Source organism: Salmo salar, chromosome 15 (assembly GCF_965601325.2).
Source record: "Salmo salar chromosome 15, fSalSal1, whole genome shotgun sequence".
Lineage (NCBI taxonomy): Eukaryota > Metazoa > Chordata > Actinopteri > Salmoniformes > Salmonidae > Salmo > Salmo salar.
The window spans coordinates 115028572-115048123 of record NC_138305.1 but is presented as its reverse complement, the minus strand read 5'-3'; the positions used below and the strand labels follow the sequence as shown (position 1 = coordinate 115048123).

Here is a 19552-nt window from a genome sequence, read left to right as displayed (position 1 = left end):
CTGATACGCCCACTGGTGCACCCTCACCCACTGATACGCCCACTGATACGCCCACTGATGCGCCCACTGATGCGCCCACTGATACTCCACTGATACACCCACTGATACACCCACTAATATACCCACTGAGACACCCTCCCCCACTGATACGCCCACTGATACGCCCACTGGTGCACCCACTGATACACCCACTGATACACCCTCACCCACTGATACGCCCACTGATACGCCCACTGATGCACCCTCGCCCACTGATACGCCCACTGGTGCACCCTCACCCACTGATACGCCCACTGATACGCCCACTGATGCGCCCACTGATGCGTCCACTGATACGCCCACTGATACGCCCACTGGTGCACCCTCACCCACTGATGCGCCCACTGATACGCCCACTCATACGCCCACTGGTGCACCCTCACCCACTGATACGCCCACTGATACACCCACTGATACGCCCACTGGTGCACCCTCGCCCACTGATGCGCCCACTGATGCGCCCACTGATGCGCCCACTGATGCGCCCACTGATACGCCCACTGATACGCCCACTGATACGCCCACTCATACGCCCACTGGTGCACCCTCACCCACTGATACGCCCACTGATACACCCACTGATACGCCCACTGGTGCACCCTCGCCCACTGATGCGCCCACTGATGCGCCCACTGATGCGCCCACTGATGCGCCCACTGATGCGCCCACTGATGCGCCCACTGATACGCCCATTGATACGCCCACTGATACACCCTCACCCACTGATACTCCCATTGATACGCCCACTGATACGCCCACTGATACACCCACTGATACACCCACTGATACACCCTCACCCACTGATACGCCCACTGATACGCCCACTGATACGCCCACTGATACGCCCACTGATACACCCACTGATACGCCCACTGATACGCCCACTGATGCACCCTCACCCACTGATACGCCCACTGATACGCCCACTGGTGCACCCTCACCCACTGATACGCCCACTGATACGCCCACTGATGCGCCCACTGATGCGCCCACTGATACTCCACTGATACGCCCACTGATACGCCCACTGATACACCCACTGATACACCCACTGATACACCCTCACCCACTGATACGCCCACTGATACGCCCACTGATACGCCCACTGATACGCCCACTGATACACCCACTGATACACCCACTAATATACCCACTGAGACACCCTCCCCCACTGATACGCCCACTGATACGCCCACTGATACGCCCACTGGTGCACCCACTGATACACCCACTGATACACCCTCACCCACTGATACGCCCACTGATACGCCCACTGATGCACCCTCACCCACTGATACGCCCACTGATACGCCCACTGGTGCACCCTCACCCACTGATACGCCCACTGATACGCCCACTGATGCGTCCACTGATGCGCCCACTGATACGCCCACTGATACGCCCACTGATACGCCCACTCATACGCCCACTGGTGCACCCTCACCCACTGATGCGCCCACTGATGCGCCCACTGATACGCCCACTCATACGCCCACTGGTGCACCCTCACCCACTGATACGCCCACTGATACACCCACTGATACGCCCACTGGTGCACCCTCGCCCACTGATGCGCCCACTGATGCGCCCACTGATACGCCCACTGATACGCCCACTGATACGCCCACTCATACGCCCACTGGTGCACCCTCACCCACTGATACGCCCACTGATACACCCACTGATACGCCCACTGGTGCACCCTCGCCCACTGATGCGCCCACTGATGCGCCCACTGATGCGCCCACTGATACGCCCATTGATACGCCCACTGGTGCACCCTCACCCACTGATACGCCCACTGATACGCCCACTGGTGCACCCTCACCCACTGATACACCCACTGATACGCCCACTGATACACCTTCACCCTCTGATACACCCACTGACACACCCACTGACACGCCCACTGATACGCCCACTGATACGCCCACTGGTGCACCCTCGCCCACTGATACGCCCACTGATACGCCCACTGGTGCACCCTCACCCACTGATACGCCCACTGGTGCACCCTCACCCACTGATACGCCCACTGATACGCCCACTGATACGCCCACTGGTGCACCCTCACCCACTGATACGCCCACTGATACGCCCACTGATACGCCCACTGATACACCCACTGATACACCCTCACCCACTGATACGCCCACTGATACGCCCACTGATACGCCCACTGATGCGCCCACTGATGCGCCCACTGATGCGCCCGCTGATATACCCACTGATACACCCTCACCCACTGATACACCCTCACCCACTGATACGCCCACTGATACACCCACTGGTGGACCCTCACCCACTGATACGCCCACTGATACACCCACTGTTACGCCCACTGATACGCCCATTGATACACCCACTGATACGCCCACTGGTGCACCCTCACCCACTGATACACCCACTGATACACCCACTGATACACCCACTGATACACCCACTGATACACCCACTGATACGCCCTCACCTACTGATACGCCCACTGATACGCCCACTGATACACCCTCACCCACTGATACTCCCACTGATACGCCCACTGATACGCCCACTGATACACCCACTGATACACCCACTGATACACCCACTGATACACCCTCACCCACTGATACGCCCACTGATACGCCCACTGATACGCCCACTGATACGCCCACTGATACACCCACTGATACGCCCACTGATGCACCCTCACCCACTGATACGCCCACTGATACGCCCACTGGTGCACCCTCACCCACTGATACGCCCACTGATACGCCCACTGATGCGCCCACTGATGCGCCCACTGATACTCCACTGATACACCCACTGATACACCCACTAATATACCCACTGAGACACCCTCCCCCACTGATACGCCCACTGATACGCCCACTGGTGCACCCACTGATACACCCACTGATACACCCTCACCCACTGATACGCCCACTGATACGCCCACTGATGCACCCTCGCCCACTGATACGCCCACTGGTGCACCCTCACCCACTGATACGCCCACTGATACGCCCACTGATGCGCCCACTGATGCGTCCACTGATACGCCCACTGATACGCCCACTGGTGCACCCTCACCCACTGATGCGCCCACTGATGCGCCCACTGATACGCCCACTCATACGCCCACTGGTGCACCCTCACCCACTGATACGCCCACTGATACACCCACTGATACGCCCACTGGTGCACCCTCGCCCACTGATGCGCCCACTGATGCGCCCACTGATGCGCCCACTGATGCGCCCACTGATACGCCCACTGATACGCCCACTGATACGCCCACTCATACGCCCACTGGTGCACCCTCACCCACTGATACGCCCACTGATACACCCACTGATACGCCCACTGGTGCACCCTCGCCCACTGATGCGCCCACTGATGCGCCCACTGATGCGCCCACTGATGCGCCCACTGATGCGCCCACTGATGCGCCCACTGATGCGCCCACTGATACGCCCATTGATACGCCCACTGATACACCCTCACCCACTGATACTCCCATTGATACGCCCACTGATACGCCCACTGATACACCCACTGATACACCCACTGATACACCCTCACCCACTGATACGCCCACTGATACGCCCACTGATACGCCCACTGATACGCCCACTGATACACCCACTGATACGCCCACTGATACGCCCACTGATGCACCCTCACCCACTGATACGCCCACTGATACGCCCACTGGTGCACCCTCACCCACTGATACGCCCACTGATACGCCCACTGATACGCCCACTGATGCGCCCACTGATGCGCCCACTGATACTCCACTGATACGCCCACTGATACGCCCACTGATACACCCACTGATACACCCACTGATACACCCTCACCCACTGATACGCCCACTGATACGCCCACTGATACGCCCACTGATACGCCCACTGATACACCCACTGATACACCCACTGATATACCCACTGAGACACCCTCCCCCACTGATACGCCCACTGATACGCCCACTGATACGCCCACTGGTGCACCCACTGATACACCCACTGATACACCCTCACCCACTGATACGCCCACTGATACGCCCACTGATGCACCCTCACCCACTGATACGCCCACTGATACGCCCACTGGTGCACCCTCACCCACTGATACGCCCACTGATACGCCCACTGATGCGTCCACTGATGCGCCCACTGATACGCCCACTGATACGCCCACTGATACGCCCACTCATACGCCCACTGGTGCACCCTCACCCACTGATGCGCCCACTGATGCGCCCACTGATACGCCCACTCATACGCCCACTGGTGCACCCTCACCCACTGATACGCCCACTGATACACCCACTGATACGCCCACTGGTGCACCCTCGCCCACTGATGCGCCCACTGATGCGCCCACTGATACGCCCACTGATACGCCCACTGATACGCCCACTCATACGCCCACTGGTGCACCCTCACCCACTGATACGCCCACTGATACACCCACTGATACGCCCACTGGTGCACCCTCGCCCACTGATGCGCCCACTGATGCGCCCACTGATGCGCCCACTGATACGCCCATTGATACGCCCACTGGTGCACCCTCACCCACTGATACGCCCACTGATACGCCCACTGGTGCACCCTCACCCACTGATACACCCACTGATACGCCCACTGATACACCTTCACCCTCTGATACACCCACTGACACACCCACTGACACGCCCACTGATACGCCCACTGATACGCCCACTGGTGCACCCTCGCCCACTGATACGCCCACTGATACGCCCACTGGTGCACCCTCACCCACTGATACGCCCACTGGTGCACCCTCACCCACTGATACGCCCACTGATACGCCCACTGATACGCCCACTGGTGCACCCTCACCCACTGATACGCCCACTGATACGCCCACTGATACGCCCACTGATACACCCACTGATACACCCTCACCCACTGATACACCCACTGATACACCCACTGATACACCCTCACCCACTGATACGCCCACTGATACGCCCACTGATACGCCCACTGATGCGCCCACTGATGCGCCCACTGATGCGCCCGCTGATATACCCACTGATACACCCTCACCCACTGATACACCCTCACCCACTGATACGCCCACTGATACACCCACTGGTGGACCCTCACCCACTGATACGCCCACTGATACACCCACTGTTACGCCCACTGATACGCCCATTGATACACCCACTGATACGCCCACTGGTGCACCCTCACCCACTGATACACCCACTGATACACCCACTGATACACCCACTGATACACCCACTGATACTCCCACTGATACACCCTCACCTACTGATACGCCCACTGATACACCCACTGACACACCCTCACCCACTGACACACCCACTGACACACCCACTGACACACCCACTGATACACCCACTGATACGCCCTCACCTACTGATACACCCACTGATACACCCTCACACACTGATACACCCTCACCCACTGATACACCCACTGATACTCCCACTGATACTCCCACTGATACACCCACTGATACTCCCACTGATTCTCCCACTGATACTCCCACTGATACACCCACTGATACGCCCACTGGTGCACCCTCACCCACTGACACACCCACTGACACACCCACTGATACACCCACTGACACGCCCTCACCTACTGATACGCCCACTGATACGCCCACTGATACGCCCACTGACACACCCACTGACACACCCACTGATACACCCACTGATACGCCCTCAGCTACTGATACGCCCACTGATACGCCCACTGATACACCCTCACCCACTGATACTCCCACTGATACTCCCACTGATACTCCCACTGATACGCCCACTGATACGCCCACTGATACGCCCACTGATACGCCCACTGGTGCGCCCACTGGTGCACCCACTGATACACCCACTGATACACCCTCACCCACTGATACGCCCACTGATACGCCCACTGGTGCACCCTCGCCCACTGATACGCCCACTGATACGCCCACTGGTGCACCCACTGATGCGCCCACTGATACTCCCACTGATACGCCCACTGATACGCCCACTGGTGCACCCTCACCCACTGATACGCCCACTGGTGCACCCACTGATACACCCACTGATACACCCTCACCCACTGATACGCCCACTGATACGCCCACTGGTGCACCCTCGCCCACTGATACGCCCACTGATACGCCCACTGGTGCACCCACTGATGCGCCCACTGATACGCCCACTGATACGCCCACTGATACGCCCACTGGTGCACCCTCACCCACTGATACGCCCACTGATGCGCCCACTGATACGCCCACTGATACGCCCACTGGTGCACCCTCACCCACTGATACGCCCACTGATACACCCACTGATACACCCTCGCCCACTGATGCGCCCACTGATACGCCCACTGATACGCCCATTGGTGCACCCTCACCCACTGATACACCCACTGATACACCCTCACCCTCTGATACACCCACTGACACGCCCACTGATACGCCCACTGATACACCCACTGATACGCCCACTGGTGCACCCTCACCCACTGATACGCCCACTGATACGCCCACTGATACGCCCACTGATACGCCCACTGGTGCACCCTCACCCACTGATACGCCCACTGGTGCACCCTCACCCACTGATACGCCCACTGATACGCCCACTGGTGCACCCTCACCCACTGATACGCCCACTGATACGCCCACCAATACGCCCACTGATACACCCACTGATACGCCCACTGGTGCACCCTCACCCACTGATACGCCCACTGATACGCCCACTGGTGCACCCTCACCCACTGATACGCCCACTGATACGCCCACTGATACGCCCTCTGATACGCCCTCTGATACGCCCACTGATACACCCACTGATACGCCCACTGGTGCACCCTCACCCACTGATACGCCCACTGATACGCCCACCAATACGCCCACTGATACACCCACTGATACGCCCACTGGTGCACCCTCACCCACTGATACGCCCACTGATACGCCCACTGATACGCCCACTGATACACCCACTGATACGCCCACTGATACGCCCACTGATACGCCCACTGGTACACCCACTGATACACCCACTGATACGCCCACTGGTGCACCCTCACCCACTGAAAGGCCCACTGAAAGGCCCACTGATACGCCCTCACCCTCTGATACACCCACTGACACACCCACTGACACGCCCACTGCTACGCCCACTGCTACGCCCACTGCTACGCCCACTGACACACCCACTGATACACCCACTGATACACCCACTGGTGCGTTGATATTTAGGCCTTTTTATAAAATGTATGTAGTTCTGTTGTCTATTAATGTCCTGTATTGTCATGTGTTGGTGTTCTGTGTGGACCCCAGGAAGTAATGAACTACCCTGCATAAAATACACACTCCTAGTTCATTCATAAAGGCTGTGTGGACCAGGAAGTAATGAACTACCCTGCATAAAATACACACTCCTAGTTCATTCATAAAGGCTGTGTGGACCAGGAAGTAATGAACTACCCTGCATAAAATACACACTCCTAGTTCATTCATAAAGGCTGTGTGGACCAGGAAGTAACTGAACTACCCTGCATAAAATACACACTCCTAGTTCATTCATAAAGGCTGTGTGGACCAGGAAGTAATGAACTACCCTGCATAAAATACACACTCCTAGTTCATTCATAAAGGCTGTGTGGACCAGGAAGTAATGAACTACCCTGCATAAAATACACACTCCTAGTTCATTCATAAAGGCTGTGTGGACCAGGAAGTAATGAATTACCCTGCATAAAATACACACTCCTAGTTCATTCATAAAGGCTGTGTGGACCAGGAAGTAATGAACTACCCTGCATAAAATACACACTCCTAGTTCATTCATAAAGGCTGTGTGGACCAGGAAGTAATGAACTACCCTGCATAAAATACACACTCCTAGTTCATTCATAAAGGCTGTGTGGACCAGGAAGTAATGAACTACCCTGCATAAAATACACACTCCTAGTTCATTCATAAAGGCTGTGTGGACCAGGAAGTAATGAACTACCCTGCATAAAATACACACTCCTAGTTCATTCATAAAGGCTGTGTGGACCAGGAAGTAATGAACTACCCTGCATAAAATACACACTCCTAGTTCATTCATAAAGGCTGTGTGGACCAGGAAGTAATGAACTACCCTGCATAAAATACACACTCCTAGTTCATTCATAAAGGCTGTGTGGACCAGGAAGTAATGAACTACCCTGCATAAAATACACACTCCTAGTTCATTCATAAAGGCTGTGTGGACCAGGAAGTAATGAACTACCCTGCATAAAATACACACTCCTAGTTCATTCATAAAGGCTGTGTGGACCAGGAAGTAAAGAACTACCCTGCAAAAAATACACACTCCTAGTTCATTCATAAAGGCTGTGTGGACCAGGAAGTAATGAACTACCCTGCATAAAATACACACTCCTAGTTCATTCATAAAGGCTGTGTGGACCAGGAAGTAATGAACTACCCTGCATAAAATACACACTCCTAGTTCATTCATAAAGGCTGTGTGGACCAGGAAGTAATGAACTACCCTGCATAAAATACACACTCCTAGTTCATTCATAAAGGCTGTGTGGACCAGGAAGTAATGAACTACCCTGCATAAAATACACACTCCTAGTTCATTCATAAAGGCTGTGTGGACCAGGAAGTAATGAACTACCCTGCATAAAATACACACTCCTAGTTCATTCATAAAGGCTGTGTGGACCAGGAAGTAATGAACTACCCTGCATAAAATACACACTCCTAGTTCATTCATAAAGGCTGTGTGGACCAGGAAGTAAAGAACTACCCTGCAAAAAATACACACTCCTAGTTCATTCATAAAGGCTGTGTGGACCAGGAAGTAATGAACTACCCTGCATAAAATACACACTCCTAGTTCATTCATAAAGGCTGTGTGGACCAGGAAGTAATGAACTACCCTGCATAAAATACACACTCCTAGTTCATTCATAAAGGCTGTGTGGACCAGGAAGTAATGAACTACCCTGCATAAAATACACACTCCTAGTTCATTCATAAAGGCTGTGTGGACCAGGAAGTAATGAACTACCCTGCATAAAATACACACTCCTAGTTCATTCATAAAGGCTGTGTGGACCAGGAAGTAATGAACTACCCTGCATAAAATACACACTCCTAGTTCATTCATAAAGGCTGTGTGGACCAGGAAGTAAAGAACTACCCTGCAAAAAATACACACTCCTAGTTCATTCATAAAGGCTGTGTGGACCAGGAAGTAATGAACTACCCTGCATAAAATACACACTCCTAGTTCATTCATAAAGGCTGTGTGGACCAGGAAGTAATGAACTACCCTGCATAAAATACACACTCCTAGTTCATTCATAAAGGCTGTGTGGACCAGGAAGTAATGAACTACCCTGCATAAAATACACACTCCTAGTTCATTCATAAAGGCTGTGTGGACCAGGAAGTAATGAACTACCCTGCATAAAATACACACTCCTAGTTCATTCATAAAGGCTGTGTGGACCCCAGGAAGTAATGAACTACCCTGCATAAAATACACACTCCTAGTTCATTCATAAAGGCTGTGTGGACCAGGAAGTAATGAACTACCCTGCATAAAATACACACTCCTAGTTCATTCATAAAGGCTGTGTGGACCAGGAAGTAATGAACTACCCTGCATAAAATACACACTCCTAGTTCATTCATAAAGGCTGTGTGGACCAGGAAGTAATGAACTACCCTGCATAAAATACACACTCCTAGTTCATTCATAAAGGCTGTGTGGACCAGGAAGTAATGAACTACCCTGCATAAAATACACACTCCAAGTTCATTCATAAAGGCTGTGTGGACCAGGAAGTAATGAACTACCCTGCATAAAATACACACTCCTAGTTCATTCATAAAGGCTGTGTGGACCAGGAAGTAATGAACTACCCTGCATGAAATACACACTCCTAGTTCATTCATAAAGGCTGTGTGGACCAGGAAGTAATGAACTACCCTGCATAAAATACACACTCCTAGTTCATTCATAAAGGCTGTGTGGACCAGGAAGTAATGAACTACCCTGCATAAAATACACACTCCTAGTTCATTCATAAAGGCTGTGTGGCTTGACGTCACCATTGGTATTGTGTTCACTGCAACCTGTTGCGACATTGTTTAGTCTGCAACACCCTCACTCTCTCCCCTCACTCTCTCCCCTCTCTCCTCCCCCTCTCCTCTCTCCCCTCTCTCCCCCTCTCCTCTCTCCCCTTTTCTCTCTCCTCTCTCCCCCCCTCTCCTCTCTCCCCCTCTCCTCTCTCCCCTTTTCTCTCTCCTCTCTCTCCCCCTCTCCTCTCTCTCCCCCTCTCCTCTCTCCCCTTTTCTCTCTCCTCTCTCCCCTTTTCTCTCTCCTCTCTCTCCCCCTCTCCTCTCTCTCCCCCTCTCCTCTCTCTCCCCCTCTCCTCTCTCTCCCCCTCTCCTCTCTCCCCTTTTCTCTCTCCTCTCCTCCCCCTCTCCTCTCTCTCTCCTCTCTCCTCCCCCCCTCTCCTCTCTCCCCCCCTCTCCTCTCTCCCCCCTCTCCTCTCTCTCCCCCTCTCCTCTCTCCCCCCCTCTCCTCTCTCCCCTTTTCCTCTCCTGTCTCCCTCTCCTCTCCCCTCTCTCTTTTTCAGCCATCTCCCAGACAAGTCCTCCAGGTGGGACGATCCGTCCTGTCGAGGGGGCGGAGGGGATGGTTCCCACGGTAACATTCCATCGCTGTTGTCAATGGCGACGCGGAGTCACATGGACATAACCACGCCCCCTCTGCCTCAAGTCAGCGCGGAGGTGTTGAGAGTAGCAGAACACAGACACCGCAGAGGACTGATGTATCCCGAGATATACCACATACTGACCAAGGTAACACAGAGGACTGATGTATCCACAGATATACCACATACTGACCAAGGTAACACAGAGGACTGATGTATCCACAGATATACCACATACTGACCAAGGTAACACAGAGGACTGATGTATCCACAGATATACCACATACTGACCAAGGTAACACAGAGGACTGATGTATCCACAGATATACCACATACTGACCAAGGTAACACAGAGGACTGATGTATCCACAGATATACCACATACTGACCAAGGTAACACAGAGGACTGATGTATCCACAGATATACCACATACTGACCAAGGTAACACAGAGGACTGATGTATCCACAGATATACCACATACTGACCAAGGTAACACAGAGGACTGATGTATCCACAGATATACCACATACTGACCAAGGTAACACAGAGGACTGATGTATCCACAGATATACCACATACTGACCAAGGTAACACAGAGGACTGATGTATCCACAGATATACCACATACTGACCAAGGTAACACAGAGGACTGATGTATCCACAGATATACCACATACTGACCAAGGTAACACAGAGGACTGATGTATCCACAGATATACCACATACTGACCAAGGTAACACAGAGGACTGATGTATCCACAGATATACCACATACTGACCAAGGCAACACAGAGGACTGATGTATCCACAGATATACCACATACTGACCAAGGTAACACAGAGGACTGATGTATCCACAGATATACCACATACTGACCAAGGTAACACAGAGGACTGATGTATCCACAGATATACCACATACTGACCAAGGTAACACAGAGGACTGATGTATCCACAGATATACCACATACTGACCAAGGTAACACAGAGGACTGATGTATCCACAGATATACCACATACTGACCAAGGTAACACAGAGGACTGATGTATCCACAGATATACCACATACTGACCAAGGCAACACAGAGGACTGATGTATCCACAGATATACCACATACTGACCAAGGCAACACAGAGGACTGATGTATCCACAGATATACCACATACTGACCAAGGTAATACAGAGGACTGATGTATCCACAGATATACCACATACTGACCAAGGCAACACAGAGGACTGATGTATCCACAGATATACCACATACTGACCAAGGTAACACAGAGGACTGATGTATCCACAGATATACCACATACTGACCAAGGCAACACAGAGGACTGATGTATCCACAGATATACCACATACTGACCAAGGCAACACAGAGGACTGATGTATCCACAGATATACCACATACTGACCAAGGTAACACAGAGGACTGATGTATCCACAGATATACCACATACTGACCAAGGTAACACAGAGGACTGATGTATCCACAGATATACCACATACTGACCAAGGTAACACAGAGGACTGATGTATCCACAGATATACCACATACTGACCAAGGTAACACAGAGGACTGATGTATCCACAGATATACCACATACTGACCAAGGTAACACAGAGGACTGATGTATCCACAGATATACCACATACTGACCAAGGTAACACAGAGGACTGATGTATCCACAGATATACCACATACTGACCAAGGTAACACAGAGGACTGATGTATCCACAGATATACCACATACTGACCAAGGTAACACAGAGGACTGATGTATCCACAGATATACCACATACTGACCAAGGCAACACAGAGGACTGATGTATCCACAGATACAACACATACTGACCAAGGCAACACAGAGGACTGATGTATCCACAGATACACCACATACTGACCAAGGTAACACAGAGGACTGATGTATCCACAGATATACCACATACTGACCAAGGTAACACAGAGGACTGATGTATCCACAGATATACCACATACTGACCAAGGTAACACAGAGGACTGATGTATCCACAGATATACCACATACTGACCAAGGCAACACAGAGGACTGATGTATCCACAGATATACCACATACTGACCAAGGTAACACAGAGGACTGATGTATCCACAGATATACCACATACTGACCAAGGTAACACAGAGGACTGATGTATCCACAGATATACCACATACTGACCAAGGCAACACAGAGGACTGATGTATCCACAGATATACCACATACTGACCAAGGCAACACAGAGGACTGATGTATCCACAGATATACCACATACTGACCAAGGTAACACAGAGGACTGATGTATCCACAGATATACCACATACTGACCAAGGTAACACAGAGGACTGATGTATCCACAGATATACCACATACTGACCAAGGTAACACAGAGGACTGATGTATCCACAGATATACCACATACTGACCAAGGTAACACAGAGGACTGATGTATCCACAGATATACCACATACTGACGAAGGTAACACAGAGGACTGATGTATCCACAGATATACCACATACTGACCAAGGCAACACAGAGGACTGATGTATCCACAGATATACCACATACTGACCAAGGTAACACAGAGGACTGATGTATCCCGAGATATACCACATACTGACCAAGGTAACACAGAGGACTGATGTATCCACAGATATACCACATACTGACCAAGGTAACACAGAGGACTGATGTATCCACAGATATACCACATACTGACCAAGGTAACACAGAGGACTGATGTATCCACAGATATACCACATACTGACCAAGGTAACACAGAGGACTGATGTATCCACAGATATACCACATACTGACCAAGGTAACACAGAGGACTGATGTATCCACAGATATACCACATACTGACCAAGGTAACACAGAGGACTGATGTATCCACAGATATACCACATACTGACCAAGGTAACACAGAGGACTGATGTATCCACAGATATACCACATACTGACCAAGGTAACACAGAGGACTGATGTATCCACAGATATACCACATACTGACCAAGGTAACACAGAGGACTGATGTATCCACAGATATACCACATACTGACCAAGGTAACACAGAGGACTGATGTATCCACAGATATACCACATACTGACCAAGGTAACACAGAGGACTGATGTATCCACAGATATACCACATACTGACCAAGGTAACACAGAGGACTGATGTATCCACAGATATACCACATACTGACCAAGGTAACACAGAGGACTGATGTATCCACAGATATACCACATACTGACCAAGGTAACACAGAGGACTGATGTATCCACAGATATACCACATACTGACCAAGGTAACACAGAGGACTGATGTATCCACAGATATACCACATACTGACCAAGGTAACACAGAGGACTGATGTATCCACAGATATACCACATACTGACCAAGGCAACACAGAGGACTGATGTATCCACAGATATACCACATACTGACCAAGGTAACACAGAGGACTGATGTATCCACAGATATACCACATACTGACCAAGGTAACACAGAGGACTGATGTATCCACAGATATACCACATACTGACCAAGGTAACACAGAGGACTGATGTATCCACAGATATACCACATACTGACCAAGGTAACACAGAGGACTGATGTATCCACAGATATACCACATACTGACCAAGGTAACACAGAGGACTGATGTATCCACAGATATACCACATACTGACCAAGGTAACACAGAGGACTGATGTATCCACAGATATACCACATACTGACCAAGGTAACACAGAGGACTGATGTATCCACAGATATACCACATACTGACCAAGGTAACACAGAGGACTGATGTATCCACAGATATACCACATACTGACCAAGGCAACACAGACACTCCCTTTGTTTATGGTCGTTCATAGTTAAGCAATGAGGCCTGAGGAGGTGTGGTATATGGCCATTATACCACAGCCTGGACTCAGCCCTTAGCAGTGTTATGTAACACAAACCCCAGAGGTGCCTTATTGCTATTATAACCTGTATAATAATACAGGTTTTATCATACCTGTGGTACACCATGGCTTTCAGCCAATCAGCATTCACGGTTCGACCTCCCCAGTTTCTAATGTCCGATAATGACTTCCTCTTCCGCCTCTATTTGTTGGTGTCTGTAGGGTTACAGAGTAACAGGCATGTGAAGGTGCATCTCTGGCCTCAAGCCTCTGGTGACACTTAAAGGGGCAATCAGCAGTTGCTCTCTCTCATCCCTCTCTCTCTCTCATCACCCCCTGCCTCTCTCTCTCCTCCCCCTCTCTATCCCCCCTCTCTCTATCCCCCCCTCTCTCTATCCCTCTCTCTTCCCCTCTCAGGGAGAGATTAAGATGGCGGTGTGTATAGAAGATGATTGTAACAGTGAACTGCCTCCAGCCTCTCTGCTGTTCAGAGCAGCCAGACAGTACAGCTATGGGGTCCTCTTCAGCCTAGCCGAAACACACCGACGCCTCGAGAGACTCGCCATGCGCAACAGGGGACCCCTCGAAGGTGAGGGAGGGGAGGGAGGGGAGGGGAGGGAAGGAAGGAAGGAAGGAGGGAAGGAAGGAAGGAGGGAGGGAAGGAAGGAGGGGAGGGAGGGAAGGAGGGAGGGAAGTGAACAATTTCGTTTTGCTTGTACAATTGTCTAACTTTTCCACTCTCTCTCTCTCTCTCCCTGGTTGTTTGTCTTGTCTCTCTCTCTCCCTGTTTGTCTTGTCTCTCTCTCCCTGTTTGTCTTGTGTCTCTCTCTCCCTGTCTGTCTCCTCCTGCAGTTCCTCCAGTGATAGTGAAGGAGTGGTCCAGTGGGAAGTCTAAGTCGGCCCTGACCCCGGAGCTGGTTCCAGCGCTGTGCTTCAGAGAGTGGACCTGTCCTAACCTGCGGAGGCTGTGGCTTGGTAGAGCCAGTGAAGATCGCTCCCGGAGGACCAGAGCTTTCCTAGCCTGTCTCCGCTCTGACTGTCCTGCCCTACTCAACCCTGCTCAGGTCCCACAACACCTTCTGCTCATGTGCTGCGTGCTCAGGTGAGACTGGAAGGGTGTGAGAGGTGTGTGTGCGTACCACGTGTGTGTGTGTGGTGTGTTAAGGTGTGTGTGTGTGTGTTAACAGGTATATGATGCAGTGGCCAGGTGGTCGTATTCTACAGAGACATGAGTTAGATGCCTTCCTGGCCCAGGCAGTCTCTAACCAGCTCTACGAACCAGACCAGCTACAGGAACTCAAGGTACAGCAGAGCACACACTAGACAGGGTTGGTTCTGCACACAGTCCAGTTCGAAGGTACAGCTGGTTCCTGAGCTGGGGCACTGTTGGGGAAAGCTCTGCCAGTACGCTACAGGTTAAGGACAGCCCATCAATTATCTTTCAGCGTCGACTGCGCCTCTGGACCCAATAGTTTGAGTCATGGAGTGAGGAGGAGAGGAACAGTTTCCTGTACATTCTAGAAGAGAGGGACCTGATCTTCTACAGAGGTGTAGCTGGGACAGCAGGCAGGGATTGAGGGATACGGGAGAAGAGATGGACAGTGAGTGTGGGTGGTAGACAGAAACAAGTCAAGTTGATGAAGTGGTACATAGGGAGCATATGTGTGGAGACAGTGAAGAGCTGTGCGGTAGGTAGACTAGCGGTTAAAAGCGTTGGGCCAGTAGCCAAAAGGTCACTGGTTCGAATCCCTGAGCCACCTAGGTGAAAAATCTGTCAACGTGCCCTTGAGCATAACATAACATAACATAACCCTACTTGCTCCTGTACGTCGCTTTGTATAACAGCATCTGCTAAATGACTAAAATGTGAAATGACACATTTTTATAATAACCAAAAAAGTGTTAAACAAATCAAAATATATTTTCTTCAAATAGCCACCCTTTGCCTTGATGACAGCTTTGCACAGTCTTGGCATTCTCTCAACCAGCTTCACCTGGAATGCTTTTCCAACAGTCTTGAAGGAGTTCCCACATATGCTGAGCACTTGTTGGCTGCTTTTCCTTCACTCTGCGGTCCAACTCAATCCCAAACCATCTCAATTTGTTTGGAGGCCAGGTCATCTGATGCAGCACTCCATCACTCTCCGTCTTGGTCAAATAGCCCTTACACAGCCTGGAGATGTGTTGGGTCATTGTCCTGCTGAAAAACAAATGATAGTCCCACTAAGCCCAAACCAGATGGGATGGCGTATTGCTGCAGAATGCTGTGGTAGCCATGCTGGTTAAGTGTGCCTTGAATTCTAAATAAATCACTGACTGTCACTAGCAAAGCACCATCACACCTCCTCCTCCATGCTTCACGGTGGGAACTACACATGCGTAGATCATCCGTTCACCCACACCGCGTCTCACAAAGACACGGCGGTGGGAACCATGAATCTCCAATTTGGACTCATCAGACCAAAGGACAGATTTCCACCGGTCTAATGTCCATTGCTCGTGTTTCTTGGCCCAAGCAAGTCTCTTCTTCTTATTGGTGTCCTTTAGTAGTGGTTTCTTTGCAGCAGTTCAACCATGAAGGCCTGATTCACACAGTCTCCTCTGAACAGTTGATGTTGAGATGTGTCTGTTACTTAAACTCTGTGAAGCATTTATTTGGGCTGCAATTTCTGAGGCTGGTAACTCTAATGAACTTATCCTCTGCAGCAGAGGAAACTCTGGGTCTTCCTTTCCTGTGGCGGTCCTCATGAGAGCCAGTTTCATCATAGCGCTTGATGGTTTTCTCGACTGCACTTGAAGAAACTTTCAAAGATTTTCCAGATTGACTGACCTTCATGTCTTAAAGTGATGATGGACTGTTGTTTCTCTTTGCTTATTTGAGCTGTTCTTGCTATAATATGGACTTGGTATTTTACCAAATAGGACTATCTTCTGTTGACCACCTACCTTGTCACAACACAACTGATGAGCTGAAACACTTTAAGAAATAATTAAATTCCACAAATGAACTTTTAAGAAGGCACACCAAAAATATTTCCAAAACTAAAAGCATTGTATTTGGGACAAATCATTTACTAAACCCTAAACCTCAACTAAACCGTGTAATGAATAATGTGTAAATTGAGCAAGTTGAGGAGACTAAACTGCTTGGAGTAACCCTGGATTGTAAACTGTCCTGGTCAAAACATATTGATACAACAGTAGCTAAGATGGGGAGAAGTCTGTCCATAATAAAGCGCTGCTCTTCCTCCTTAACAACACTATCAACAAGGCAGGTCCTGCAGGCCCTAGTTTCTACCTCCTTAACAACACTATCAACAAGGCAGGTCCTACAGGCCCTAGTTTCTACCTTCTTAACAACACTATCAACAAGGCAGGTCCTACAGGCTCTAGTTTCTACCTTCTTAACAACACTATCAACAAGGCAGGTCCTACAGGCCCTAGTTTCTACCTTCTTAACAACACTATCAACAAGGCAGGTCCTACAGGCCCTAGTTTCTACCTTCTTAACAACACTATCAACAAGGCAGGTCCTACAGACCCTAGTTTCTACCTTCTTAACAACACTATCAACAAGGCAGGTCCTACAGGCCCTAGTTTCTACCTTCTTAACAACACTATCAACAAGGCAGGTCCTACAGGCCCTAGTTTCTACCTTCTTAACAGCACTATCAACAAGGCAGGTCCTACAGGCCCTAGTTTCTACCTTCTTAACAACACTATCAACAAGGCAGGCCCTAGTTTCTACCTTCTTAACAACACTATCAACAAGGCAGGTCCTACAGGCCCTAGTTTCTACCTTCTTAACAACACTATCAACAAGGCAGGTCCTACAGGCTCTAGTTTTGTCTCACCTGGACTACTGTTTAGTCGTGTGGTCAGGTGCCACAAAGAGGGACTTAGGAAAATCACAATTGGTTCAGAACAGGGCAGCACGGCTGGTCCTTTAAAAGTACACAGAGAGCTAACGTTAATGATATACATGTCAATCTCTCATGGCTCAAAGTGGAGGAGAGATTGACTTCATTACTACTTGTTTTTGTAAGAAGTGTTGACATACCCCACAAGACATGCCACCAGAGGTCTGTTTAAATTACTGGCACACAGCTCAGACACCCATCCATACCCCACAAGACATGCCACCAGAGGTCTGTTTAAACTACTGGCACACAGCTCAGACACCCATACATACCCCATAAGACATGCCACCAGAGGTCTGTTTAAACTACTGGCACACAGCTCAGACACCCATCCATACCCCACAAGACATGCCACCAGAGGTCCTGGCTTGAGGGCACACAATGTGTTGTGAATTATGTAATGAATGTATTGTAATGTTTTTAAAATTGTATAACTGCCTTAATGTTGCTGGACCCCAGGAAGAGTAGCTGCTGCTTTGGCAGGAACTAATGGGGATCCATAATAAACCCCAGGAAGAGTAGCTGCTGCCTTGGCAGGAACTAATGGGGATCCATAATAAACCCCAGGAAGAGTAGCTGCTGCCTTGGCAGGAAGTAATGGGGATCCATAATAAACCCCAGGAAGAGTAGCTGCTGCCTTGGCAGAAACTAATGGGGATCCATAATAAACCCCAGGAAGAGTAGCTGCTGCCTTGGCAGGAACTAATGGGGATCCATAATAAACCCCAGGAAGAGTAGCTGCTGCCTTGGCAGGAAGTAATGGGGATCCATACTTAATACAAATACACCTGTTAATTGAAATGCATTCCAGGTGAGTACCTCGTGAAGCTGGTTGAGAGAATGCCCAGAGTGTGCAAAGCTGTCAAGGCAAAGGGTGGCTATTTGAAGAATCTCAAATCTCAAATATATTTTTATTTGTTTAA

The 19552-nt window shown here is 50.4% G+C and overlaps 1 protein-coding gene across 4 annotated transcripts in view; it reads left to right on the top strand.

The window, feature by feature from the left end:
* LOC106573003 (constitutive coactivator of PPAR-gamma-like protein 2) overlaps positions 1 to 19552 on the top strand; it is an 82867-nt gene that overhangs the window by 41644 nt on the left and 21671 nt on the right. For all 4 annotated transcript variants that reach the window (XM_082962316.1, XM_082962317.1, XM_082962315.1 and 1 more), the window contains exons 8-11: positions 10692 to 10917; positions 15127 to 15298; positions 15562 to 15811; positions 15897 to 16011. In XM_082962316.1, the coding sequence (XP_082818442.1) occupies positions 10692 to 10917; positions 15127 to 15298; positions 15562 to 15811; positions 15897 to 16011 (763 nt within the window). The remainder of the gene's footprint in view (positions 1 to 10691; positions 10918 to 15126; positions 15299 to 15561; positions 15812 to 15896; positions 16012 to 19552) is intronic.